Genomic DNA, 27,997 nt, shown 5'->3' on the forward strand with positions numbered 1-27,997 from the left:
GAGTTTTTAAACCAAAGGCAGCTTTAGCGTTTTGAAACCAAAGGCAGCTTTAGCGTTTTGATACCAAAGGCAGCTTTAGCATTTTGAAACCAAAGGCAGCTTTAGCGTTTTGAAATCAAAGGCAGCTTTAGCATTTTGAAACCAAAGGCGGGTTTAGCGTTTTCAAACCAAAGACGGCTTTAGCATTTTCAAACCAAAGGCGGCTTTAGCATTTTCAAACCAAAGGTGGCTTTAGCGTTTTCAAACCTTCGTAAACTTTAGCGTTTTCAAACCTTCGGCATCTTTAGCGTTTTGAAACCAAAGGCGGCTTTAGCGTTTTCAAACCAAAGGCAGCTTTAGCGTTTTCAAACCAAAGGCAGCTTTAGCGTTTTCAAACCAAAGGCAGCTTTAGCGTTTTAAAACCAAAGGCAGCTTTAGCGTTTTCAAACCAAAGGCGGCTTTAGCAATATCAAACCAAAGGCAGATTTAGCGTTTTCAAATCTTAGGCAACTTTAGCGTTTTCAAACCTTCGGCAACTTTAGCATTTTGAAACCAATGGAGGCATTAGCATTTTCAAACATTCTGAAACTTTAGCGTTTTCAAACCTTCGGCATCTTTAGCGTTTTGAAACCAAAGGCAGCTTTAGCGTTATGAAACCAAAGGCAGCATTAGCGTTTTGATACCAAAGGCAGCTTTAGAGTTTTGGAACCAAAGGCGGCTTTAGCGTTTTCAAACCAAAGGCAGCTTTAGAGTTTTCAAACCAAAGTCGGCTTTAGTGTTTTCAAACCAAAGGCGGCTTTAGTGTTTTCAAACCAAAGGCGGCTTTAGCAATATCAAACCAAAGGCAGATTTAGACTTTTCAAATCTTAGGCAACTTTAGCATTTTCAAACCCTAGGCAACTTTAGCATTTTGAAACCAACGGCAGTTTTAGCGTTTTGATATCAAAGGCAGCTTTAGCGTTTTGAAACCAGGCAGCTTTAGCATTTTGAAACCAAAGGCGGCTTTAGGGTTTTGAAACCAAAGGCGGCTTTAGCGTTTTCAAACCAAAGGCGGCTTTAGCGTTTTCAAACCAAAGGCAGCTTTAGCGTTTTCAAACCAAAGGCAGCTTTAGCGTTTTCAAACCTTCGGCAAATTTAGCATTTTGAAACTAAATGCTGCTTTAGCGTTTTCAAACCTTCGGCAACTTTAGCGTTTTCAAACATTTGGCATCTTTAGCGTTTTGAAACCAAAGGCAGCTTTAGCGTTTTGAACCCAAAGGCAGCTTTAGCGTTTTTAAACCAAAGGCAGCTTTAGCATTTTCAAACCAAAGGCAGCTTTAGCGTTTTGAAACCAAAGGCAGCTTTAGCGCTTTGAAAACAAAGGCAGTTTTAGTGTTTTGATACCAAAGGCAGGTTTAGCGTTTTGAAATCAAAGGCGGCTTTAGCGTTTTCAAACCAAAGGCAGCTTTAGTGTTTTCAAACCAAAGGCGGCTTTAGTGTTTTCAAACCAAATGCGGATTTAGTGTTTTCAAATCTTAGGCAACTTTAGCGTTTTCAAACCTTAGGCAACTTTAGCATTTTTAAACCAAAGGCAGTTTTAGCGTTTTGATACCAAAGGCAGCTTTAGCGTTTTCAAACCAAAGGCCGCTTTAGCGTTTTCAAACCAAACGCAGCTTTAGCGTTTTGAAACCAAAGGCGGCTTTAGCGTTTTCAAACCAAAGGCAGCTTTAGCGTTTTCAAACCAAAGGCAGCTTTAGCGTTTTGAAAACAAAAGCAGTTTTAGTGTTTTGATACTAAAGGCAGCTTTAGCATTTTGAAACCAAAGGCAGCTTTAGCGTTTTGAAACCAAAGGCGTGTTTAGCGTTTTCAAACCAAAGGCGACTTTAGCGTTTTCAAACCAAAGGCAGCTTTAGCGTTTTCAAACCAAAGGCAGCTTTAGCGTTTTCAAACCTTCGGCAAATTTAGCATTTTGAAACTAAAGGCGGCTTTAGCGTTTTCAAACCTTCGGCAACTTTAGCGTTTTCAAACATTTGGCATCTTTAGCGTTTTGAAACCAAAGGCAGCTTTAGCGTTTTGAAACCAAAGGTGGCTTTAGCGTTTTTAAACCAAAGGCAGCTTTAGCATTTTCAAACCAAAGGCAGCTTTAACGTTTTGAAACCAAAGGCAGCTTTAGTGTTTTGAAAACAAAGGCGGCTTTAACGTTTTGAAACCAAAGGCAGCTTTAGTGTTTTGAAAACAAAGGCGGCTTTAGCGTTTTCAAACCAAAGGCAGCTTTAGCATTTTCAAACCAAAGGCAGCTTTAGCATTTTCAAACCAAAGGCAGCTTTAACGTTTTGAAACCAAAGGCAGCTTTAGTGTTTTGAAAACAAAGGCGGCTTTAGCGTTTTCAAACCAAAAGCAGCTTTAGCGTTTTGAAAACAAAAGCAGTTTTAGTGTTTTGATACCAAAGGCAGCTTTAGCATTTTGAAACCATAGGCAGCTTTAGGGTTTTGAAACCAAAGGCGTCTTTAGCGTTTTCAAACCAAAGGCCGCTTTAGCGTTTTCAAACCAAAGGCAGCTTTAGCGTTTTCAAACCAAAGGCAGCTTTAGCGTTTTCAAACCTTTACGGCAAATTTAGCATTTTGAAACTAAAGGCGGCTTTAGCGTTTTCAAACCTTCGGCAACTTTAGCGTTTTCAAACATTTGGCAACTTTAGCGTTTTGAAACCAAAGGCAGCTGTAGCATTTTCAAACCTATGGAGGCTTTAGCGTTTTCAAACCTTCGGCAATTTTAGCGATTTGAAACCAAAGGCAGCTTTAGCGTTTTCAAACCAAAGGCAGCATTAGTGTTTTGAAAGCAAATGCAGCATTAGCATTTTGATACCAAAGGCAGCTTTAGAGTTTTGAAACCAAAGGCGGGTTTAGCGTTTTCAGACCAAAGGCGGGTTTAGCGTTTTCAAACAAAAGTCGGCTTTAGTGCTTTCAAACCAAAGGCGGCTTTAGTGTTTTCAAACCAAAGGCGGCTTTAGCAATATCAAACCAAAGGCAGATTTAGACTTTTCAAAACTTAGGCAACTTTAGCATTTTCAAACCCTAGGCAACTTTAGCATTTTGAAACCAACGGCAGTTTTAGCGTTTTGATATCAAAGGCAGCTTTAGCGTTTTGAAACCAGGCAGCTTTAGCATTTTGAAACCAAAGGCGGCTTTAGGGTTTTGAAACCAAAGGCGGCTTTAGCGTTTTCAAACCAAAGGCGGCTTTAGCGTTTTCAAACCAAAGGCGGCTTTAGCGTTTTCAAACCAAAGGCAGCTTTAGCGTTTTCAAACCTTCGGCAAATTTAGCATTTTGAAACTAAATGCTGCTTTAGCGTTTTCAAACCTTCGGCAACTTTAGCGTTTTCAAACATTTGGCATCTTTAGCGTTTTGAAACCAAAGGCAGCTTTAGCGTTTTGAAACCAAAGGCGGCTTTAGCGTTTTTAAACCAAAGGCAGCTTTAGCATTTTCAAACCAAAGGCAGCTTTAGCGATTTGAAACCAAAGGCAGCTTTAGCGCTTTGAAAACAAAGGCAGTTTTAGTGTTTTGATACCAAAGGCAGGTTTAGCGTTTTGAAATCAAAGGCGGCTTTAGCGTTTTCAAACCAAAGGCAGCTTTAGTGTTTTCAAACCAAAGGCGGCTTTAGTGTTTTCAAACCAAATGCGGATTTAGTGTTTTCAAATCTTAGGCAACTTTAGCGTTTTCAAACCTTAGGCAACTTTAGCGTTTTCAAACCTTAGGCAACTTTAGCATTTTTAAACCAAAGGCAGTTTTAGCGTTTTGATACCAAAGGCAGCATTAGCGTTTTGAAACCAAAGGCGGCTTTAGCGTTTTCAAACCAAAGGCAGCTTTAGCGTTTTCAAACCAAAGGCAGCTTTAGCGTTTTCAAACCTTCGGCAAATTTAGCATTTTGAAACTAAAGGCGGCTTTAGCGTTTTGAAACCAAAGGTGGCTTTAGCGTTTTTAAACCAAAGGCAGCTTTAGCATTTTCAAACCAAAGGCAGCTTTAACGTTTTGAAACCAAAGGCAGCTTTAGTGTTTTGAAAACAAAGGCGGCTTTAACGTTTTGAAACCAAAGGCAGCTTTAGTGTTTTGAAAACAAAGGCGGCTTTAGCGTTTTGAAACCAAAGGCAGCTTTAGCATTTTCAAACCAAAGGCAGCTTTAGCATTTTCAAACCAAAGGCAGCTTTAACGTTTTGAAACCAAAGGCAGCTTTAGTGTTTTGAAAACAGGCGGCTTTAGCGTTTTCAAACCAAAAGCAGCTTTAGCGTTTTGAAAACAAAAGCAGTTTTAGTGTTTTGATACCAAAGGCAGCTTTAGCATTTTGAAACCAAAGGCAGCTTTAGCGTTTTGAAACCAAAGGCAGCTTTAGCGTTTTGAAACCATAGGCAGCTTTAGGGTTTTGAAACCAAAGGCGTCTTTAGCGTTTTCAAACCAAAGGCCGCTTTAGCGTTTTCAAACCAAAGGCAGCTTTAGCGTTTTCAAACCAAAGGCAGCTTTAGCGTTTTCAAACCTTTACGGCAAATTTAGCATTTTGAAACTAAAGGCGGCTTTAGCGTTTTCAAACCTTCGGCAACTTTAGCGTTTTCAAACATTTGGCAACTTTAGCGTTTTGAAACCAAAGGCAGCTGTAGCATTTTCAAACCTATGGAGGCTTTAGCGTTTTCAAACCTTCGGCAATTTTAGCGTTTTTAAACCAAAGGCAGCTTTAGCATTTTCAAACCAAAGGCAGCTTTAACGTTTTGAAACCAAAGGCAGCTTTAGTGTTTTGAAAACAAAGGCGGCTTTAACGTTTTGAAACCAAAGGCAGCTTTAGTGTTTTGAAAACAAAGGCGGCTTTAGCGTTTTCAAACCAAAGGCAGCTTTAGCATTTTCAAACCAAAGGCAGCTTTAGCATTTTCAAACCAAAGGCAGCTTTAACGTTTTGAAACCAAAGGCAGCTTTAGTGTTTTGAAAACAGGCGGCTTTAGCGTTTTCAAACCAAAAGCAGCTTTAGCGTTTTGAAAACAAAAGCAGTTTTAGTGTTTTGATACCAAAGGCAGCTTTAGCATTTTGAAACCAAAGGCAGCTTTAGCGTTTTGAAACCAAAGGCAGCTTTAGCGTTTTGAAACCATAGGCAGCTTTAGGGTTTTGAAACCAAAGGCGTCTTTAGCGTTTTCAAACCAAAGGCCGCTTTAGCGTTTTCAAACCAAAGGCAGCTTTAGCGTTTTCAAACCAAAGGCAGCTTTAGCGTTTTCAAACCTTTACGGCAAATTTAGCATTTTGAAACTAAAGGCGGCTTTAGCGTTTTCAAACCTTCGGCAACTTTAGCGTTTTCAAACATTTGGCAACTTTAGCGTTTTGAAACCAAAGGCAGCTGTAGCATTTTCAAACCTATGGAGGCTTTAGCGTTTTCAAACCTTCGGCAATTTTAGCGTTTTTAAACCAAAGGCAGCTTTAGCATTTTCAAACCAAAGGCAGCTTTAACGTTTTGAAACCAAAGGCAGCTTTAGTGTTTTGAAAACAAAGGCGGCTTTAACGTTTTGAAACCAAAGGCAGCTTTAGTGTTTTGAAAACAAAGGCGGCTTTAGCGTTTTCAAACCAAAGGCAGCTTTAGCATTTTCAAACCAAAGGCAGCTTTAGCATTTTCAAACCAAAGGCAGCTTTAACGTTTTGAAACCAAAGGCAGCTTTAGTGTTTTGAAAACAGGCGGCTTTAGCGTTTTCAAACCAAAAGCAGCTTTAGCGTTTTGAAAACAAAAGCAGTTTTAGTGTTTTGATACCAAAGGCAGCTTTAGCATTTTGAAACCAAAGGCAGCTTTAGCGTTTTGAAACCAAAGGCAGCTTTAGCGTTTTGAAACCATAGGCAGCTTTAGGGTTTTGAAACCAAAGGCGTCTTTAGCGTTTTCAAACCAAAGGCCGCTTTAGCGTTTTCAAACCAAAGGCAGCTTTAGCGTTTTCAAACCAAAGGCAGCTTTAGCGTTTTCAAACCTTTACGGCAAATTTAGCATTTTGAAACTAAAGGCGGCTTTAGCGTTTTCAAACCGGCAACTTTAGCGTTTTCAAACATTTGGCAACTTTAGCGTTTTGAAACCAAAGGCAGCTGTAGCATTTTCAAACCTATGGAGGCTTTAGCGTTTTCAAACCTTCGGCAATTTTAGCGATTTGAAACCAAAGGCAGCTTTAGCGTTTTCAAACCAAAGGCAGCATTAGCGTTTTGAAAGCAAATGCAGCATTAGCATTTTGATACCAAAGGCAGCTTTAGAGTTTTGAAACCAAAGGCGGGTTTAGCGTTTTCAGACCAAAGGCGGGTTTAGCGTTTTCAAACCAAAGGCAGCTTTAGCGTTTTCAAACCAAAGGCAGCTTTAGCGTTTTCAAACCAAAGGCAGCTTTAGAGTTTTCAAACCAAACGCGTCTTTAGTGTTTTCAAACCAAAGGCAGCTTTAGCATTTTCAAACCAAAGGTGGCTTTAGCGTTTAGAATGAGGGGAAGGGAAATGAGGTAGTGGGAAGGGAGAGAGAGGAAAGGTGAGATACAGGGGTGGGAGGGAGTGGTGGGGGATGGGGAGGGGGAGAGTGGGGAATGAGGGGGAGAGGGTTAGCGAGGAGTGGTGTAAGAGGGAGGGGAATGGGGAAGGGAGAGAGAGGGGTGGGGAGGGGGCGGAGGTCGAAGGAGGATGGGAGGGGTGAAAAGGGGTGAGGGAGGGGATGTGAGGGCGGGGCAGAGGTGGAGAGAGGGGGTTTTGGGAGAGGCGTGGGAGGGAGAGGGGAAGACTGGGGAATGAGGGGGAGCGGGGAATGGTGCAAGAGGGAGTGGTAGGGGAAGGGGTGGGGTGGTGAGGGGTGGGGTATGAGGGCAGAGGGGGGAGAGGGGTAGGGGGGTGCGAGAGTGGGGGAAAGGGGTTTGGGAGGGGATGTGAGTGAGGTGGGGCAGAGTGGAGAGATGGGGTGGGGGGAAGGGGAGAGAGGAGTAGAGGGAAGGGTGAGGGAGCGGGAGGGGTAGGGCAGGGGGGAGGGAGGGGAGGAGGGAAATATATATAAACCAAAGGCGGCTTAAGTGTTTTCAAACCTTCGGCAACCTTAGCATTTTCAAACCTTAGGCAACTTTAGCGTTATGAAACTAAAGACGGCTTTAGCGTTTTGAAACTAATGGCGGCTTTAGCGTTTTGAAACCAAAGGCAGCTTTAGCGTTTTCAAACCAAAGGCCGCTTTAGTGTTTTGAAACCAAAGGCGGCTTTCGAAATATCAAACCAAAGGCGGCTTTAGCGTTTTCAAATCTTAGGCAACTTTAGTGTTTTCAAACCTTCGGCAACTTTAGTGTTTTCAAACCTTCGGCAACTTTAGTGTTTTCAAACCTTCGGCAACTTTAGCATTTTGAAACTAAAGGCGGCTTTAGCATTTTCAAACCTTCGGAAACTTTAGCGTTTTTAAACCTTCGGCATCTTTAGCATTTTGAAACCAAAGGCAGCTTTAGCGTTTTCAAACCAAAGGCGGCTTTAGCGTTTTCAAACCAAAAGTAGCTTTAGTGTTTTCAAACCAATGGCGGCTTCAGCGTTTTCAAACCAAAGGCAGCTTTAGCGTTTTCAAACCAAAGGTGGCTTCTGTGTTTAGGATGAGCGGAAGGGAAGAGAGGGGTAGGGGGACAGGAGAGGGGGTATGGGTGAGATAGAGGGGTGGGGGATGGGGAGGGGAAGAGTGGGGAATGAGGGGGAGAGGGGTAGCGGGAAGTGGTGTAAGAGCGAGGGGAATGGGGGAGGGGAGAAATTGGTGGGGTATGTGGGCGGAGGGGGGTGGGAGTGGGGGGAAAGGGGTGGGGGAGGGAATATGAGAGGGGCGGGGCAGAGAGGGGGTTGGGGTAGAGGGGTGGGAGCTGGGATGTAATGTTAAAATTGTGTTTTATAATGTTACAATTTTGGTCGCCCAATTATAGGAAGGATGTCAACAAAATAGAGAGTACAGAGGAGATTTCCTAGAATGTTGCCTGGGTTTCAACAACTAAGTTACAGAGATAGGTTGAATAAGTTAGGTCTTTATTCTCTGGAGCGCAGAAGGTTAAGGGGGACTTGATAGAGGTCTTTAAAATGATGAGAGGGATAGTCAGAGTTGATGTGATCAAGCTTTTCCCTTTGAGAATAGGGAAGATTCAAACAAGAGGACATGACTTCAGAATTAAGGGACAGAAGTTTAGGGGTAACATGAGGGGGAACTTCTTTACTCAGAGAGTGGTAGCGGTGTGGAATGAGCTTCCAGTGGAAGTAGTGGCGGCAGGTTCGTTGGTATCATTTAAAAATAAATTGGATAGGCATATGGATGAGAAGGGAATGGAGGGTTATGGTATGAGTGCAGGCAGGTGGGACTAAGGGAAAAAGGTTGTTCAGCACGGACTTGTAGGGCCGAGATGGCCTGTTTCCGTGCTGTAATTGTTATATGGTTATATGGGAGGGAGAGGGGATGGGGGAGAGGGAGTGGAAGTGTGGGGAATGAGGGGGAGATGGGTAGCGGGGAGTGGTGCAAGAGAGGAAGGGGAAGGCGAAGGGGGGTGGGGTAGAGAGGGGTGGGGGTTGGGGGCAGATAGGGGAAGAGGGGTAGTGGGTGGGAGAGGGGGGAAAGGGGTGTGAGAGGGTATGTGAGGGGCAGAGCAGAGGTGGAGCCATGGGGTGGGGGGAAGGGGAGAGAGGAGTAGAGGGAAGGGAGAGGGGAAGCGGGAGGGGTGTGGGGCAGTGGGGAGAGAGGGAAATATATATAAACCAAAGGCGGATTTAGCGTTTTCAAACCTTCAGTTACCTTAGCGTTTTCAAACCTTAGGCAACTTTAGCGTTATGAAACTAAAGGTGGCTTTAGCGTTTTAAAACCAAAGGCGGCTTTAGCGATATAAAACCAAAGGCAGTTTTAGCGTTTTGAAACCAAAGGCAGCTTTAGCGTTTAGAAAACAAAGGCAGCTTTAGCGTTTTCAAATCAATGGCAGTTTTAGCGTATTGAAACCAAAGGGAGCTTTAGCGTTTTGATACCAAAGGCAGCTTTAGCGTTTTGATACCAAAGGCAGCTTTAGCGTTTTCAAACCAAAGGCAGCTTTAGAGTTTTCAAACCAAAGGCGGCTTTAGCGTTTTCAAACCAAAGTCAGCTTTAGCATTTTCAAACCAAAGGCGGCTTTAGCATTTTCAAACCAAAGGTGGCTTTAGCGTTTTCAAACCTTAGGCAACTTTAGCGTTTTTCAAACCTTCGGCAACTTCAGCATTTTGAAACTAAAGGCTTTAGCGTTTTTAAACCAAAAGCAGCTATAGCATTTTCAAACCAAAGGCAGCGATTAGCGTTTTGAAACCAAAGGCAGCTTTAGCGTTTTGAAAACAAAGGCGGCTTTAGCATTTTCAAACCTTCGGCAACTTTAGCGTTTTCAAACCGTCCGCAACTTTAGCATTTTGAAACTTAAGATGGCTTTAGCGTTTTCAAACCTTTTTTTAAAAAACTTTAGCGTTTTCAAACTTTCGGCATCTTTAGCATTTTGACACCAAAGGCAGCTTTAGCGTTTTGAAACCAAAGGCGGCTTTAGCGTTTTCAAACCTTCGGCAACATTAGCATTTTGCCAAAGGCAGCTTCAGCGTTTAGAAACCAAAGGCAGCTTCAGCGTTTTGAGACCAAAGGCAGCTTTAGCATTTTCAAACCAAAGGCAGCTTTAGCGTTTTCAAACCAAAAGCGGCTTTAGCGTTTTCAAATCAAAGGCAGCTTTAGCATTTTCAAACCAAAGGCAGATTTAGCGTTTTCAAATCTTTGGCAACTTTAGCGTTATGAAACTAAAGGCGGCTTTAGTGATTTGAAACTAAAGGCAACTTTAGCATTTTGAAACCAAAGGTAACTTTAGCGTTTTCAAACCTTAGGCAACTTTAGTGTTTTCAAACCAAAGGCGGCTTTAGCATTTTCAAACCAAAGGCAACTTTAGCGTTTACAAACCTTAGACAACTTTAGCGTTTTCAAACCTTTGGCAACTTTAGCATTTTGAAACTAAAGGCGGCTTTAGCGTTTTCAAACCTTCGGAAACTTTAGCGTTTTCAAACCTTTGGCATCTTTAGCATTTTGAAACCAACGGCAGCTTTAGCGTTTTCAAACCAAAGGCGGCTATAGCGTTTTCAAACCAGGGCAGCTTTAGCATTTTCAAACCTAAGGAGGCTTTAGCATTTTCAAACCTTCAGCAATTTTAGCGATTTGAAACCAAAGGCAGCTTTAGCGTTTTGAAACCAAAGGCAGCTTTAGCGTTTTGAAACCAAAGGCAGCATTAGCGTTTTGATACCAAAGGCAGCTTTAGAGTTTTGAAACCAAAGGCAGCTTTAGCATTTTCAAACCAAAGGCGGCTATAGCGTATTCAAACCTTCGGCGACTTTAGCGTTTTCAAACCTTCGGCTACTTTTGCGTTTTGAAAATCTTTGGCAACTTTAGCATTTTTAAACCAAAGGCAACTTTAGCATTTTCAAACCAAAGGCAGATTTAGCATTTTCAAACCAAAGGCGGCTATAGCGTTTTCAAACCTTCAGCAACTTTAGCGCTTTCAAACCTTCGGCAACTTTAGTGTTTTGAAACCAAAGGCAACTAGCATTTTCAAACATTAGGCAACTTTAGCATTTGCAAACCAAACGCGGATTTAGCATTTTCAAACCAAAGGCAGCTTTAGCGTTTTCAAACCAAAAGCGGCTTTAGCGTTTTCAAATCAAAGGCAGCTTTAGCATTTTCAAACCAAAGGCAGATTTAGCGTTTTCAAATCTTTGGCAACTTTAGCGTTATGAAACTAAAGGCGGCTTTAGTGATTTGAAACTAAAGGCAACTTTAGCATTTTGAAACCAAAGGTAACTTTAGCGTTTTCAAACCTTAGGCAACTTTAGTGTTTTCAAACCAAAGGCGGCTTTAGCATTTTCAAACCAAAGGCAACTTTAGCGTTTACAAACCTTAGACAACTTTAGCGTTTTCAAACCTTCGGCAACTTTAGCGTTTTCAAACCAAAGGCAACTTTAGCGTTTTCAAACCAAAGGTAACTTTAGAGTTTTCAAACCTTAGGCAACTTTAGCGGTTTCTAACCTTAGGCGACTTTAGCGTTTTGAAACCAAAGGCGGCTTTAGCATTTTGAATCCAAAGGCAGCATTAGCATTTTGAAACCAACAGGCAGCTTGAGCGTTTTGAAACCAAAGGCAGCTTTAGCGTTTTGAAACCAAAGGCAGCTTTAGTGTTTTGAAACCAAAGGCAGCTTCAGCGTTTTGAAACCAAAGGCAGCTACAGAGTTTTGAAACCAAAGGCAGCTTTAGTGTATTCAAACCAAAGGCGGCTTTAGCGTTTTCAAATCAAAGGCGACTTTAGCGTTTTAAAACCAAAGGCGGCTTCAGAATTTTCAAACCAAAGGCAGCTTTAGCGTTTTCAAACTAAAGGCGGCTTTAGCGTTTTCAAACCAAAGGAGGCTTTAGCATTTTCAAACCAAAGGCGGATTTAGTGTTTTCAAACCTTAGGCAACTTTAGCGTTATCAATCCTTCGGCAACTTTAGCGTTTTGATACCAAAGGCAGCTTTAGCGTTTTCAAACCATAGGCAGCTTTAGGGTTTTGAAACCAAAGGCGGCTTTAGCGTTTTGAAACCAAATGCGGCTTTAGCGTTTTGAAACCAAAGGCGGCTTCAGCGTTTTGAAACCAAAGGCAGCTTGAGCGTTTTGAAACCAAAGGCAGCTTTAGCGTTTTGAAACCAAAGGCAGCTTTAGCGTTTTGAACCCAAAGGCAGCTTTAGCGTTTTCAAATCAAAGGCGGCTTTAGAGTTTTCAAACGAAAGGCGGCTTTGGCGTTTATGATGAGGGGAAAGGAAGAGAGGGGTAGGGGGAAGGGGGAGAGAGGAGTGGTGAGAGAAAGGGGTGGGAGGGAGAGGGGAGGGGGAGAGCGGAAGAGTGGGGAATGAGGGGGAGAGGGGTAGCGGGGAATGGTATAAGAGGGAGGGGAAGGGGGGAGGGAGAGAGTGGTGGGGGATGGGGGAAGAGGGGCGAAGGGGGGTGGGAGAGGGGGGAAAGAGTGGTTTGGGAGGGGATGTGAGTGGGACGGGGCAGAGTGGGGAGATGGGGTGGGGGGAAGGGGAAGAGGGGTAGAGGGAAGGGAGAGGGGGAGAGGGAGGGGTAGGGGAGGGGGAGAGAATGGGGAGGGAGGGGAGAGGGAAATATATATAAACCAAAGGCAGCTTCAGTGTTTTCAAACCTTTGGCAACCTTAGCGTTTTCAAACCTTAGGCAACGTTAGCTAAAGGTGGCTAAAGGTGGCTTTATCGTTTTGAAACCAAAGGCGGCTTTAGCGTTTTGAAACCAAAGGCAGCTTTAGCGTTTTCATACCAAAGGCTGCTTTAGCGTTTTCAAACCAAAGGCGGATTTAGCGTTTTCAAACCTTAGGCAACTATAGCGTTTTGAAAACAAAGGCAGTTTTAGTGTTTTGATACCAAAGGCAGCTTTAGCGTTTTGAAACCAAAGGCAGCTTTAGCGTTTTGAAACCAAAGGCAGCTTTAGCATTTTCAAACCAAATGCGGCTTTGGCGTTTACAAACCAAAGGCGGCTTTAGCGTTTTCAAACCAAAGGCGGCTTTAGCGTTTTCAAACCAAAGGCAGCTTTATCGTTTTCAAACCAGAGGCAGCTTTAGTTTTTTCAAACCAAAGGCGGCTTTAGCGTTTTCAAACCTACGGTAACATTAGCATTTTGAAACCTTCGGCGACTTTAGCATTTTGCCAAATGCAGCTTTAGCATTTTCAAACCTTGGGCAACTTTACCGTTTTCAAACCAAAGGCGGCTTTGGCGTTTTCAAACCAAGGGCGGCTTTAGCGTTTTCAAACCTTCGGCAACTTTAGCGTTTTCAAACCAAAGGTGGCTTTGGCATTTTCAAACCAAAGGCAACTTTAGCGTTTTCAATCCTTAGGCAACTTTAGTGATTTCAAACCAATGGCGGCTTTAGCATTTTCAAACCTTAGGCAACTTTAGCGGTTTCAAACCTTAGGCGACTTTAGCGTTTTGAAACCAAAGGCGGCTTTAGCATTTTGAAACCAAAGGCAGCTTTAGCGTATTCAAACCAAAGGGAGCTTTAGCGTTTTGAAACCAAAGGCAGCTACAGTGTTTTGAAACCAAAGGCAGCTTTAGCGTATTCAAATGAAAGGCGGCTTTAGCATTTTCAAACCAAAGGCGGCTTTAGTGTTTTCAAACCAAAGGAGGCTTTAGCATTTTCAAACCAAAGGCGGATTTAGTGTTTTCAAACCTTAGGCAACTTTAGCGTTTTCAATCCTTCGGCAACTTTAGCGTTTTCAATCCTTCGGCAACTTTAGCGTTTTGATACCAAAGGCAGCTTTAGCGTTTTCAAACCATAGGCAGCTTTAGCATTTTGAAATCAAAGGCGGCTTGAGCGTTTTGGAACCAAAGGCGGCTTGAGCGTTTTGAAACCAAAGGCGGGTTGAGCGTTTTGAAACCAAAGGCAGCTTGAGCATTTTGAAACCAAAGGCAGCATTAGCGTCTTCAAACCACAGGCAGCGTTAGCGTCTTCAAACCAAAGGCAACGCAAATTTAACATTTGCAAACCAAAACACACTTTTGCATTTTCAAACTACATTTTCAAACCACATTAAGGACAGGTAAGTAAAACCACTCACAGTTTAGTTGACATGTGTTCAGTGTTATTCACAGCTCTGACTGGGAGCTGTGACCTGTCGCTCACCCCCATCTTGCAGAGAACTGAGGCACCTCTGCACTACTGGATTTTATATTCCCTCAGGAAGGGGCGTGGCCTTCGTGGCGTGATGGACAGGAGGGAGAATCTCAACATTTAAAAAACATTAATAAGTCTTTTATTTTTCATCGATGGGAAAAATCCTCTGGCCCTGCGCAGTGGAAGGGGTCTCTGAGTAAGATTACCAAATATCACAGCCATAATTGGTAGCGATTTTTCTAAAATCAATATGCAGTGCAAACAGGAAGTGGTCAAGATCAGAGTTTTAATTATATAGATTTAGCTTACAAACCTGTCCATCTTTGGAGTGTGGGTGGAAGCCGGAGCACCTGGAGAAAGTCCACGCAAGTCACGGGGAGAATGTACAATCTCCGTACAGATTGCACCCATAGTCGGAATCGAACCTGGGCCTCTGGTGCTGTGTGCTGGTGCTCTGGTGCTGTGAGGCAGCAACTCCACCGCTGCACCACCTTGCTGCCCCTCAGCTGCTCTATCTCTGGGTCAGACCATTTATCTAAGCACATTTAACGCCATGCTCTCAATTCCGTAATATCAAGGCCAGTCACCTTGATGTTGAACTGGTCTCAAGGACTGGTCCCCGTAGCCACTTGTGCAGAGAATTCCTTGCATTTCCCATCCTCTGGATGTTCAGCTGCTGCAGTTCAGTGAAATTTGCTTTCAATTGAATGGTGAATTCTGCAGGCAATTGATGGGAATTTGTGAGGAACTAGTTTCAAGGAGAATTTGTGAAGGACTGTGATTCTCTGAGAGCTGGCATTGATTTGATGGGCTGAAATGGCATACAGAAATATGAAGCATGGAAAAGTGTCTTTTCTGCATTACATATTTGTAACTTTGACGTGTTTGTTGTGACATAAGTAGCTGCGAGTAGAATTAAAAAGCTTACGAACTTGAAAATAAACTTGTTTTTAATTTCTATTCCTAGATGTTGTTGCAGAAGGTGAAGGAAATTGAATCTGCTGTGGAAAGGTGCAGAGCTGCGCTGGGGCAGTTTCCAGACAGCATCAACTGCTCACAACGATAGAGATAAATAACTCATTTAAGGGCCTGTCCCACTTGGCAATTTCTTCAGTGACTGCCGGCGTCATATCAATGTCGGCAAAAGATTTTGAACATTTCATAATCCAGCGGCGACACTTGAAAAACCACCGTGCGTCATACGTCATCACGCCACGTCACGCCACAAATGTTTTGGTGTTGATGTTGTCGGCCACAGTATCTGCAGATGCATCAAGATGCCCCTGGGGTGTGGCACGGCAGCAGGTTTGCCTGTGGCTGAGCTGTGAGCAGTATAACGCTGATGCTGTTTGTTTCCAGCCAGGAGTGGAGTAGCAGCAGACCATTGGGGGGGGGGCTTCATCAGATGCCGTGTGAAACAGGTCAACATGGTTTTTAGTTTAGAGGTTCAGCGTGGAAACACGGCCTTCGACCCACCGAGTCCATGCAGACCAACGATCACCCTTACACCGGTAGTCAGGATTGAACCCGGGTCTCTGGCGCTGTAAGGCCGTAGCTCTACTGCTGCACCACCTCTGCTCCTACACTCTGATGGCTTGCTTTGTCCTGTATCGGACAGATTTTGTCTGGGCCACAGCCAGACATAAAAACAGTATTTTCCACGAGCAGTAGCTCTACTCAACAGCCAAAAATCTGTAACCTCTTTTTACTCTAGTACTTTTATTTCCATATGTTTAAATTATAATGTTTTATTTTTAATTGTTTACTGTATCATGTTTTTATCCTTGCAAGCAAAGCATCAAGGCAAGTTCTTGTATGTATACATACTTGGCTAATAAAATTATATTGATTATTATTACTATAGGTTGACAGATGAACAGAAGCAGCTACTGACTGCACTGGCGCTGCTGGAGGAGCAGCTCAGCCAGACACGGCTGGAACTGCAGGCTGCACGTGCGGCACAGCAGGACATGGACTCCAGCATGTAAGCTTTGGAAAGCAGAATTAAAAGTATGACTGATGTAAGTTTTCCCAAATAGTTTTTTATTTAACTGTAAAAGGCCAAAACTTTCTTCTGCCTTGGAGATGATCAAAGAGATTGAGGTGAAGAGGAAAATGTGGAAAGTATCTTGCCCTCTTCCCTCCCCTTCTTTAACACTCAACTCCCACTCACCCCCTCCATCTCTACTGCGTCCTTCCCTTTCTCTCACTGTCTCTCCGTTTCTCCCTCTGCTCCTTTCCCTGTGTTCACGACGTGGCCTCCTCTACATTGGAGAAACCAAACAGGCGTTGAGTTCGATCCATGGGGCACTGCTGAGCTTCCTGCTATCTCATTCTGACTCTTGAATGTGGGAGTGACCGAACAGTCTGTGACTTCCTGCTTTGTTGCAATGAGGCTCAAAGCAATCTTGAAGAATGGCATCTCACCTTCCATTTGGGCTCATGGCAGTCCTCTGGGCTCGAACTGAATTTGATAATCTTGGGTAACTTGATTCCTCTGTTAGTATCAGTTGTCCATTTGCGATTATTGGGTTGGCTTGTTTTTTAAAATCTCTATCCAGAGTGGAGGGCATATCCATGCTGACTTGCCAGACATGTCTTGTCTGAAAAGCGTCTCCACCAGAAACATCACCCATTCCTTCTCTCCTTCCTAGACATGTCTTCTTGCTCTGCATTTTGCAACTGCTACGATCTTTTGTCTATTTATCTTATCACCTAACCGCTCCTATTCACTCCTTGACCAGATAACTTTGTGTGCATCTTATCCCCATGGTCACCTGGTTTGACACTATCAGAGCCATCCACCCACCTGTGCAGCTTTACAAGTTTATTTTGTCGCATCACCAGTTCTGACGAAGGGTCTTTGACTTGAAACATGAATTCTGTTTCTCTGGCTACAGATGCAGCCTGACCCGAGTGCTCCCAGCATTTTTTTTTTAGATTGATTACATCTGCACTTTTCACGCATTTATTCTAACTTTTTTTTCTATATGACTGCCACCTTTCAGTCCATGTTAGCACACTTCCTCCAATATCTTGGGTTCTTCATTTTTTTGCAGCAGCCTCATATGTGGCAAATGCCTTTTGGAGAACTAAATACACACAACATTTACAGGAGATAGACACTAAAGGCTGGAGTAAAGGGCCTGTCCCACCAGCATGCGATTGCATGCCTCTGGCGCGACCAAACGGAAGCGGTAAGTACGCGCGAAGTTCGTGCGTGACGCAATTTACGTCAAACTCACCGATCAGCTGGGCAGGAGGTGGGCCGACTGAATTTGGACGTTGAACGGCGTCGGGCGGTGACGTCATCGCGCAACGGCATGCCGGGTGGTGACGTCATTGCGCAACGCCACACACTAGGTGTATGCCGTCAAGACGCTCCGTACTCGCTCAATGCGCCTGCGGGCCGACAGGCCGTTGGCGCGCTAATTTTTCGGACAGTGCAAGATTTTTGGAGCCCCGCACATCTCCGTACGCCTCCACCAAAGTGGGACTGGCCCCGCACAGCCGTATGCCACAAGCAACCAAGTTTGGTCGCTTGACGCATGCAATCGCATGCTGGTGGGACAGGCCCTTAACTCAGTGGGTCAGACAGCATCTCTGGAGAAAACAAATAGAAAAGTCCATTTCTCCAGAGATGCTATCTGAGCCGCTAGGTTACTCCATCTTATTGTGTCTATCTTTGGTTTAAACCAGCATAGAAACAGAAAATAGGTGCAGGAGTAGGCCATTTGGCCCTTCGAGCCTGCACTGCCATTTAATATGATCATGGCTGATCATCCAACACAGTATCCAGTACCTGCCTTCTCTCCATACCCTCTGATCCCTTTAGCCACAAGGGCCACATCTAACTCCCTCTTAAACATAGCCAATGAACTGGCCTCAACTACCTTCTGTGGCAGAGAATTCCAGAGATTCACGACTCTCTGTGTGAAAAACGTTTTCCTCATCTCGGTCCTAAAAGATTTCCCCCTTATCCTTAAACTGTGACGCCTTGTTCTGGACTTCCCCAACATCGGGAACAATCTTCCTGCATCTAGCCTGTCCAACCCCTTAAGAATTTTGTACGTTTCTATAAGATCCCCCCTCATTTGCAGTTCCTTCCTACTACATTTACACGTTTCCCTTATCAACTCCCTATCACATCCTGTCATGTTTTGTCACACATGATTTTCAATAAACCATGTTGGCTACATTTGATTAGATACAGCTGACCAAATGATTCGTTATTTCCTCTTGCGAACTATGAGTGCTGGATGAATTAGAATCATAGAGTAATACATTGTGGAAACAGACCCTTCGGCCCAACTCGCTCACACCCGCCAACATGTCCCAGCTACACTGGTCCCACCTGCCTGCGTTTGGTCCATATCCCTCCAAACCTGTCCTATCCATGTACCTGTCAATTGACCTATAGTTCCCACCTTCTGTTTTACGTGCTGGGAGGCCAGGTGAATCTCACTCACAGCTTCTTCTACTGCTGGTCCAGGTGCCCAGTAAGTGTGAGTTCTGCTTCCAACAACCATTCAGGCAGTGAACCCTTGGCCCACTGTACTAATTGCATCAAACCCTTGTGCCAATTGAATTACATTTCCAACTTTGTGCAGGAATGATGATTACCTTGTTTACTCTGAATGGACCAGTCAGAATATCATAACATTATGTGTAGGAAGGAACTGCAGATACTGGTTTACACCACAGATACACATCAGCGAGACAGGCAGCATCTCTTGGGGGGGGGGGGGGAGGAATGGATGACATTTCGGGTCGAGACATCTGAAGAAGGGTCTCAATCTGAAGCATGATCCATTCCTTGTCTCCAGAGATGCCTGTCCCGCTGAGTTACTCCAGCATTTTGTCTTTTTTTCTATAATATTGTAACCACTCAAACAATCTACCTGCTGCAGTTCCTGGCGACTCTCTCCTTGCAACCTTTCTTCTCCAGTCCTGCCAATGGCGTAAACCTTTCTTGTGCCTCTCGAGTGAACTCCCATCAATCCTGTAGGGAGGCAACCAGAATCCACACAATGTTACAGGTACGGCTGAGCTAACGTTTTCCACAGTTCCAAGATGACTGTCCCACTACCTTCAAAGATCCATCAACTAGCTCTCCAAAGATAGACACAAAATGCGTGAGTAACTCAGCGGGATGGACAGAATCTCTGGAGCATTAGATACTGCCTGGTCCACTGAGTAACTCCAGCATTTTGTGTCTATCTTCAGTGTAAACCAGCATCTGCATTTCCTTCCTACACAACAAGTTCTCCAAGATCTTTCTGTTCCCCACCACAGTTCAGTGTCCTTTCAGCTATAATGTATTCCATTGCCTTGTCTCCTTCGCCAAAGGATCAACAATTGTAAAATAATGTTTTTTTTTAAGATGACAAAGATGCTGCTTTGCATTGATTTCAATGTCTACAAGGACTATCCTGCTTTTGTGTGTTTAGAAGGAGACGGCGTTGCTCCCACTTGTCCACAAGCTGTTCTTCGGTTCATCACAAGACAGCACAGGGGAACCACTGACAGCACAGCTGATGCATCGCAAGGAACTCGAGGCCCTCCTCGCTGGCTTGGTGAAGAAGATCCTCTCAGATGCTTCACTTCATCGTGGTCCGGCAATGGAGGCACACTCGGCAGCTGTCAGAGCAGGGATTATTAAGGTACAAGCATGCGAGCAGCCAGTGGCTCTAACTCTGGAACACACTATTGTATTTCAGAAAAGTAATTTATTCATAATACTAGTCTAAGTGGGACCTGTTGGGTCCCATGCTCACACGGGAGGGCTGGTCCTCCAATGCAATATTCCACCTCTCCACCAATTCCAATGTTGGTGGCCAGTGGGGGGGGGGGGGCTGTCTGGAGCACTAGTATGGGTGTTGTGGGCTGCAGGGACTGGTTTGCAGAGGGCTAGTATGGGCATTGTGGGCCGAATGGATTCTTGGGCTGGCAGCTCATTCACTCAAGCCTGGTGTGCTGGCAGCTCACTCACTCACGGCTGGTGGGCTGGCAGTTGACTCAAGGCTATTCCTTGAAATTCCATTTCAAGCAGAGTGCTGGTCACCAAATGCAAATGCAGTTTTCTACCATTTCAAGCAGGGAGCAAGGCCACCAAATTCAAAAGCAGTTTCCTATGATTTCAAGCAGGCAAGGCCACCAAATTCAAAAGCAGTTTCATACCATTTCAAGCAGGGTGCAAGGCCATCAAGTTGACCTCTCCCTCCCCCATCTTGCAGAGATTGAGCTGCTCCCACAGTTCCAGGTTTTATAGTCCCTCCCCCTCCCACCAGAAGGGGCCTGGCCTTCATGGCAATGATTGACAGGAGAGAGAATCTCAACATTTTCTAAACACAAATATCTATTATTTTTCATCGATGTGAAAAATCCTCTTGTCCTGCGCAGCAGAGGGGGACTCTGAGTAAGTTGGCTAAAAATCACAACTGTAAGTGGTAGCGTTTTTTCTAAAATAAATATGCAGTGCAGACAGGAAGTGGTCAAGATGAGACTTTTAATTATATAGATATACAGTTAATGAAATTGGGGCATGTCTTGTTCGACGTTCCATCAATTCAGCACTTTCGCTTGCAATGTGTCAATGAACACCACATCCTTAAACAGTTCTCCCATGAAGTGTCTGAGAGTCCCTCAGTGTCTAGTGGTGGCCGGACCTTAGACCAAGGCCACTCCCCCACAGCCTCTGCGGTGACTGCACTGAGCTTCAGTGTGTCCCTCACATCATATACTCTCACCCTGGAATGTGCCAGTCGGCAGCAATTCATTTACCCACATCTTATGCGGGAAGATCAATTTTTGGGCAGACCAAAGTGAGTCCTCCGCTGAGATAATGATCTTCCAGCAACAGTTGACATTTATCTTGTTGTGCATCCCTGTGAACAGCTTATAGATCACTGATGCACAACTGCTCAGGATGAACCATGACAAGAGCCCTTGCATTCTTCTTCTGACCTTCCTGTCAAACGCTCAGTGCATAAGGAGATGAATGTTGTCCACACCACAACCATCTCAATGGCAGCGTGCAGTGGGGTGCTTTTCTGACAGAGTAGGCAGGTTCTGACTGGGAGGGCTCCGCACACTACTGTTGGCGAGTTCCTCTGTCTGCTTGGGGAACCATCTGATGTATCCATCGAGTCCTTCTCCCACAGTGCCTGTAGCTCGTTCCACCTTGATCACTTGTGGTCAAAGGTAGTTTTCTTCAGGAACCTTTCTGTAAAGGACAGGTAGTAAGGCAATGTCAAACTGAATGGAACATTGCATAAGTCTACACCGGCCAACATGTCTCAGCTACACTAGTCCCACCTGCCTGCGTTTGCCCCATATCCCTACAAACCTGTCCAATCCATGTCAATGTACCGTAATAATTATTGACCTGATCACATAATCCTGCTGCCTTCTATGCAGTATACTTGGGCTCTCCATTGCTCACTTTTATTACACCTTGCTAATTCCAGATTATGGGAATGGATAAGAAGGATCATTTTGTGGGAACTGTTGAAGGGAGCATTGCACGTCTGGTTTCTGTATGTGTGTGGGCTCTGCATTCTATTGCACTCTACTGCCCCCTTCTTATCCGACATTATTGTTATTTTTTCCTTTGGTAGGAAGTGAAAAGCATTGTGGAGCAAGCCCTGAAACTGTACAGCGCTGACAGGGTTGGATTGGTGGATTATGCACTGGAATCTGCTGGTAAGTATCAGACAAAAGCTGGGGCCAAGTAAAACTCTCAATGTAACAGACTGAAAGGGTGTTGTGTGGGCTGGCACTTTAGTCATGTGTGACTTGCTCCTGTGGAATGGGATGCTCTTTCACACTGGGCAATATGTCCTGAATAGGCAAGTACAAATCTATGTTCACAGTACAGGTTTCCCCAGAGCTGCTGAGGTTCACACTGCAGAATGTTAATTTAACTTGTAACTGCTTGATGTTGCGCCAGCACAACTAATTTAAAGGCCGAGCCATCGGTGGGATGGCCTTGCCCTGGGGCACCATCGGCCATCTTCATTCTGTCCACTGCTCCACCATCCCTGCAAACACATTGGTTACTCTCTTGCACACTCTCTCCGAAGCTTCATGCCTTTCTGAGGGCAAGGCAGCCAGGACTGGATGCACTACTCCAGCTGTAGCCAAGCCTGTGTTTTACAAAGTTCCCCCGTCACTTCTTTGTTCTTGTACCCTGAGCCGTTATTTACAAAGTACAGGAGTTTTTAAACAACATCCTAAACTTCCTTCTTTCAGTAAACTAGGCACATATATCACCCAAGGTACACAAAATTGCTGGAGGAACTCAGCGGGTGCAGCAGCATCTATGGAGCGAAGGAAATAGGCGACGTTTCGGGCCGAAACCCTTCTTCAGACTGATGGGGGGTGGGGAAAGAAAGAAGGAAAAGGGAGGAGGAGGAGGCGCCCGAGGGCGGGCGGATGGGAGGGTGGGAGGGGACAGCTAGAGGGTGAAGGAAGGGGAGGGGACAGCACAGGCTAGCCAAATTGGGGGAATTCAATGTTGATGCCATAAGGGCGCAAGGACCCCAGACGGAATATGAGGTGCTGTTCCTCCAATTTCCGCTGTTGCTCACTCTGGCAATGGAGGAGACCCAGGACAGAGAGGTCGGATTGGGAATGGGAGGGGGAGTTGAAGTGCTGAGCCACCGGGAGGTCAGGTAGGTTATTGCGGACTGACCGCAATAACCTACCTGACCTCCCGGTGGCTCAGCACTTCAACTCCCCCTCCCATTCCCAATCCGACCTCTCTGTCCTGGGTCTCCTCCATTGCCAGAGTGAGCAACAGCGGAAATTGGAGGAACAGCACCTCATATTCCGTCTGGGGTCCTTGCGCCCTTATGGCATCAACATTGAATTCCCCCAATTTGGCTAGCCTGTGCTGTCCCCTCCCCTTCCTTCACCCTCTAGCTGTCCCCTCCCACCCTCCCATCCGCCCGCCCTCGGGCGCCTCCTCCTCCTCCCTTTTCCTTCTTTCTTTCCCCACCCCCCATCAGTCTGAAGAAGGGTTTCGGGCCGAAACGTCGCCTATTTCCTTCGCTCCATAGATGCTGCTGCACCCGCTGAGTTCCTCCAGCAATTTTGTGTACCTTCGATATTCCAGCATCTGCAGTTCCCTTTTGAACACATATATCACCCACGTGTGTAAGAAGGATGTGAAGGTCTGACGAAGGGTCTCGACCCGAAACGTCACCTATTCCAGAGACACTGTTGTTTCTTCACTCCTTTTAGAATTATGCCCTCTAGTTTACATTGCCTTATCCCTCCTCCCAAAATGAAATATTTCACATTTGAATTACAGCTGTAACCAGCCTGTTTGAACCCTATTCTGTATTTGCCTCGGATTCCATTAATGTCTCCAGTTCACAGTATCATCTGCAAATCTTGATCTACAAGTCATTTAATGCATGTGAAGAAAAGGTGGGTCTTATTCTGCCCTCTGGCCAATTTTACAACTTACAATTAACCTACAAACCTGTACATCTTTGGAGTGATGAAGAGCACCCGGAGAAAACCTATGCAGCCACAGGGAGAATGTACAAACTCCGTACAGACAGCACCCGTAGTCAGGATCAAACCTAAGTCTCTGGTGCTGTCAGGCATGAGATGAGGTCTACCGATCCGTCACTGTGCTGCCCTGATTTAATTGTTCCCCTCTTCTGTTGGTTAGCCAGTTTTATTCCTTGAAGCAAAGTTTATGTTGCAGAGAAAGTGAGAACAAAATAGATAGACTGGAGACCAGGAGACATTTGAGATGAATGTCGATACCAGCTGGATCGGTGGAGATGCAACTAGTGGCAGACGAATGAAATCTTAAACACCTGTAGAAGTGCAAGAAAAGAAGACAAGCTCATGGTTTGAAATGTGGATAGAAGCTTGGTTCTTCTTAAGCTAACATTGGACTTAATTGGAATTGTGTAGAAAGCTGAAGATCTGCTTTAGGTTTCAGCCATCTGCAGGAGCACCAGGACGCTGCCTGGATTAGACAGAATGCTAGAATAGAATATTAGCTATAAGGGGAGGTTGGATAAACGGAATGTTTTTGCTGGAGCGTCAGAGGCTGAGACGAGACCTGATAGAAGTATATAAAATTATGAGAGATATATAGATGGAGTAGGCAGTCTTTTCCCCGGGGTGGAAATGTCAAATATCCAAGGGCATAGCGTTAAGGTGAGAGGGGGGAAGTTTAAAGGAGATGTGTGAGGCAAGTTTTTCTTGCACAGCTGTGGGTTTGCTGTCAGGGGAGGTGGTGGAAGCAGATACAATAGTAATCTTTAAAAGGCATTTGGACAGATACATGTAGACAGGGAGTAAAGGGATGTAGACAATGTCCAGTCAGATGGGATGAGTTAGGCTGACATCATGGTCGGTGCAGACACAGTGGGACAAAAGGGCCTGTTCCTGCGATATAAATATATGTTCTACAATATATGAAAAATATATGTTCTACAAGATAAATTGTCCTTTCTGGTTAGTCTCTAAACTAGGTCAGATGTAATGCTATATGGCTTTATATAATTGAGAAAAATAACCTATTCAGACAGCAATCATTTGGTGCACATGTTCCCAGCGAACTGACCACAAATAACAATATTTTTATATCTTGGTCAGCGGGTAGAAGTTTTGCTTCCATTTTATATTACAGAAATCTTTCTCATTGTGCTTAATTTTTTGCAAAAATAGCTCCTAGTTTATTATAGTTTTATTGAATGGAAAAATGATGAGAGCAAGTAAATAGTTGAGATTTGGGAATGTACTTATCCAACCACTGCCACCTGGTGGCCATTCAGCTGTGCATTGAAAGTTTCAGCTGGATTCTGTGCTCCAACCTGTTGGACATTGTATGAAAATTAGCTTTCAAGTTTACTTAAACAATTGTGATTGTAACATTAAATTATTTCTGCAGTTGTGCTGGATGTGTTGAGTTCTTGGACAAATTGGAAAATTCTTCTTAGTGGTCAACACACAAGCAAAAACTTAGCAATCCCTCTGCCAGAGTTTTGCAGTTCTCTGCAAACCTGCATATTTCTTGAAGGATTCGTGATTAACTTTGTCCATTCGGTGATATGATAATGATTCTGTTTTCTCTTGTTAGGTGGCACTGTGATCCACACGCGCTGCACAGAGACTTTAGAGACCAAAACTATTCTTAGTCTGTTTGGCTTTCCACTGTGGTACCAATCTCACTCACCCAGAGCTGTCATTCAGGTATATAATCCTTGTACTGCTGCTCCCTTCTGTCTTGAAAGCAGTGACCTTCGAATACTCTCCTTGAGGCAGAAAGGTACAGGGACGCTATAGGTCCACAACTTCAACATTTGCTGTTGGGGGAACCACAACTAGTGTGTGTCTTCTGCTTTCCCCAGGTTTCCCCTTGATGTGGATAAGCTTTTCCCACTGAGAGTAGGGAAGGTTCAAACAAGGGGACATGACTTGAGAATTAAGGGACAGAAGTTTAGGGGTAACATGAGGGGGAACTTCTTTACTCAGAGTGGTGGCTGTGTGGAATGAGCTTCCAGTGAAGGTGGTGGAGGCAGGTTCGATTTTATCATTTAAAAATAAATTGGATAGTTATATGGACGGGAAAGGAATGGAGGGTTATGGTCTGAGCGCAGGTATATGGGACTAGGGGAGAATACGTGTTCGGCACGGACTAGAAGGGTCGAGATGGCCTGTTTCCGAGCTGTAATTGTTATATGGTTATGTGAAACTTAATCTGTCTGATAACAGTTCTTCCCAATCAGAAGAATGCAAGGTATTGATATATATGTCGAAAAAATCATGCATTGGCCCACCATGCGTGCTTGTTCAGTACCACTGTTGTGGGATATGGAATAGAAACATGGAAATTATGAACAGGAGTAAGCAATGTGGCCCTTTAAGCCCACTCAACCCCTCAGTGTGATCATGGCTGATCATCCAAATTGAGTCCCCAGTTGGGGGACTCCCCATACCTTTCTCCCCATACCTCTTGGTCCCTCTAACTACAAGAACAATATTTAACTCACGAGTATATTCAACGATCTGATTTCAATTGCATTCCATGATAGAAAATTCCTCTGGTTCACCACTCTGGATGAAGAGATTTCTACATGACCTCACCTTATCCTCGCACTGTGATCCTGGTCCTGGAACTCCACAGCATCAGGAACATCTTACCTCGAATATTTCCAGTCCTGTTACAACTTCTAAATGTTGTAGGTTTCTATAAAATTATCATTCCTTCCAAACTCCAGTGAATATTGACCAGATTGTTCTTCAGACGTCAGCCCTGCCGTCCCTACAGTTAATCTGCTGCACTTTTGATGTGTTCCCTCCAAAGCAAAAATATTCTTCATTAAGGAAAAGTGGGCTCCTTCCATCTGCTTTAACCAAACTCTGACTCTTTCTGCTCCCCATTCCTCTCACCTGGATGTAGATTGCCAGTGTGTTTGTCAAATCTTCAATTGAGTTCAGATTTTTAAAATCCACTTATGGAATCATATAACACAGAAACAGGCCCTTTGTGCCCAACACGTCCACGTCAACCATCAAGTACCCGTACAACTAATCCCATTTGGCAGCATTTGCCTGTAGCTTACAGAGGTGCCTAAGTCCAGAGGGTTGAGGTTTTAAAACAAAGAAAGATTTAGAGGAAATTGGAGAAAGTATATTTTGTGTTGCATTTGATCACACTGCCCGAGACAGAGGTCCTGCTGGTTCAGGTACTTGTCCTGATACTTTGTAAATGGTGTGAGAGTATCTGTCTTGGGGACAGTGTGTTAAAAATGTCTCAGTAGCTCCTGTTCTCTGCATTAACTTAATAATTGTCACACCATGAACCAAAAGCAGCAATGGGTCTGCTGGAACATTGTAGCGCGTTTTCTCATTGTGCAGGGTTGAGGTAAATTGGCAGAAAACATTGAGGGATGGAGACTGCAGAATCATGCCATAGCAGCCCCCACCCCAACAACCCATCCCTGCACAGTGGTAGAGTTGTTGCCTTACAGCGCTTGCAGCGCCAGAGACCCCGGTTCAATCCCAACTATGGGTGCTGTCTGTACGGAGTTTGTACGTTCTCCCCGTGACCTGCGTGAGTTTTCTCCTAGATCTTCTGCTTCTTCCCACTCTCCAAAGACGTACAGGTTTGTAGGTTAATTGACTTGGTAAATGTAAAACAAAATTGTCCCAAGTGTGGGTAGGATAGTGTTAATATTTCCTGTTTCCACGCTGTATCTCTAAACTAAACTGAGAATCTTTCCTAATGTTTTTGTTCTTGTTCTCTCTTGCAGCCGGAGGTTCATCCTGGGAACTGTTGGCCATTTAAAGGCTCCCAAGGCTTTGTTGTCATCGAGCTTGCTGTCCAGATCAGGCCTACAGCCTTTACCCTAGAGCACATTCCAAGATCCATTTCTCCGCGTGGATCAATTAGCAGTGCCCCTGAAGACTTCCCTGTTTATGTGAGTGAAACGTATAGAATATGAGTGAATGTTTGAGTGGAGCATGCTGCTGAACATGGCAAGGCTCTCTTGGACATTGGATTCCATGTTCAGGGTCCCGAGTGGTCTCACAATCCACGTCAATAGCATTAACAAGTTCTGTTGAAAATGATCAAATTCCATTTCACAGTCCAGAACAATAATCCCTCAAATAGAAGGCCCTCTAATATAATCTTCAATCTTCCATGCTACACAAGTTGCTCATACTGGTGTTTGAACTGTGATTCTGGGTTTTCATTGTCTTCACTGAGTTTTGTCACTTTATTGCACAATCCTCAACACTGCAAACCACAAAAGCTTCATACAGTGATGAAGCAACTTTACAACCAATAGATGAGATTAAAGTTAACACTACCCTACACATACTAGGGACAATTTTTATGCCAAGTGCTTTCCTGAATGGGGGTGAACAATTTGTCAGTGGTATTCTCTCAGGATTGAGGATGACTTGCTTCCACTCTAGTTCTGTGGGTATAGAGGTGCCTGATGAGGCCCCTGTGGGCGACCACTCTCATCTTCTCCCACAGATGATAGATGATGCTACGCATGCACGACATTGTTTCATTCTGTTTGATTGTGTACAGATTCACTTCATGTGCTAAATGAGATGATGACATTTTTCCAATTGACTTTTAGGCAACTACTTTATGACTTTATATATTCAACCAAGCTTTCTTCCAGGCAAGGGTGAAAGTCCTGTGAAGTTGGGAAAAGGGGAAGTACAATGGGATCTGGGGGTCCTTGTACACCAGTCTATGAAAGTAAGCATGCAGGTACAGCAGGCAGAGAAGAAAGCGAATGGCATGTTGGCCTTTATAACAAGAGGAATCGAATATAGGAGCAAAGAGGTCCTTCTGCAGTTGTACAGAGC

General features: G+C 44.4%; 1 protein-coding gene across 1 annotated transcript in view; it reads left to right on the forward strand.

The window, feature by feature from the left end:
* LOC116978432 (SUN domain-containing protein 2-like) overlaps window positions 1-27,777 on the forward strand; it is a 46,111-nt gene extending 18,334 nt beyond the window's left edge. Inside the window, exons 5-8 of the mRNA XM_033029552.1 lie at window positions 21,253-21,337; window positions 24,744-24,856; window positions 26,920-27,087; window positions 27,763-27,777. Of these exons, the coding sequence (XP_032885443.1) occupies window positions 21,253-21,337; window positions 24,744-24,856; window positions 26,920-27,087; window positions 27,763-27,777 (381 nt within the window). The remainder of the gene's footprint in view (window positions 1-21,252; window positions 21,338-24,743; window positions 24,857-26,919; window positions 27,088-27,762) is intronic.
* Window positions 27,778-27,997: the final 220 nt, after the last annotated feature.

This window comes from Amblyraja radiata, chromosome 11 (assembly GCF_010909765.2).
Source record: "Amblyraja radiata isolate CabotCenter1 chromosome 11, sAmbRad1.1.pri, whole genome shotgun sequence".
Classification (NCBI taxonomy): domain Eukaryota; kingdom Metazoa; phylum Chordata; class Chondrichthyes; order Rajiformes; family Rajidae; genus Amblyraja; species Amblyraja radiata.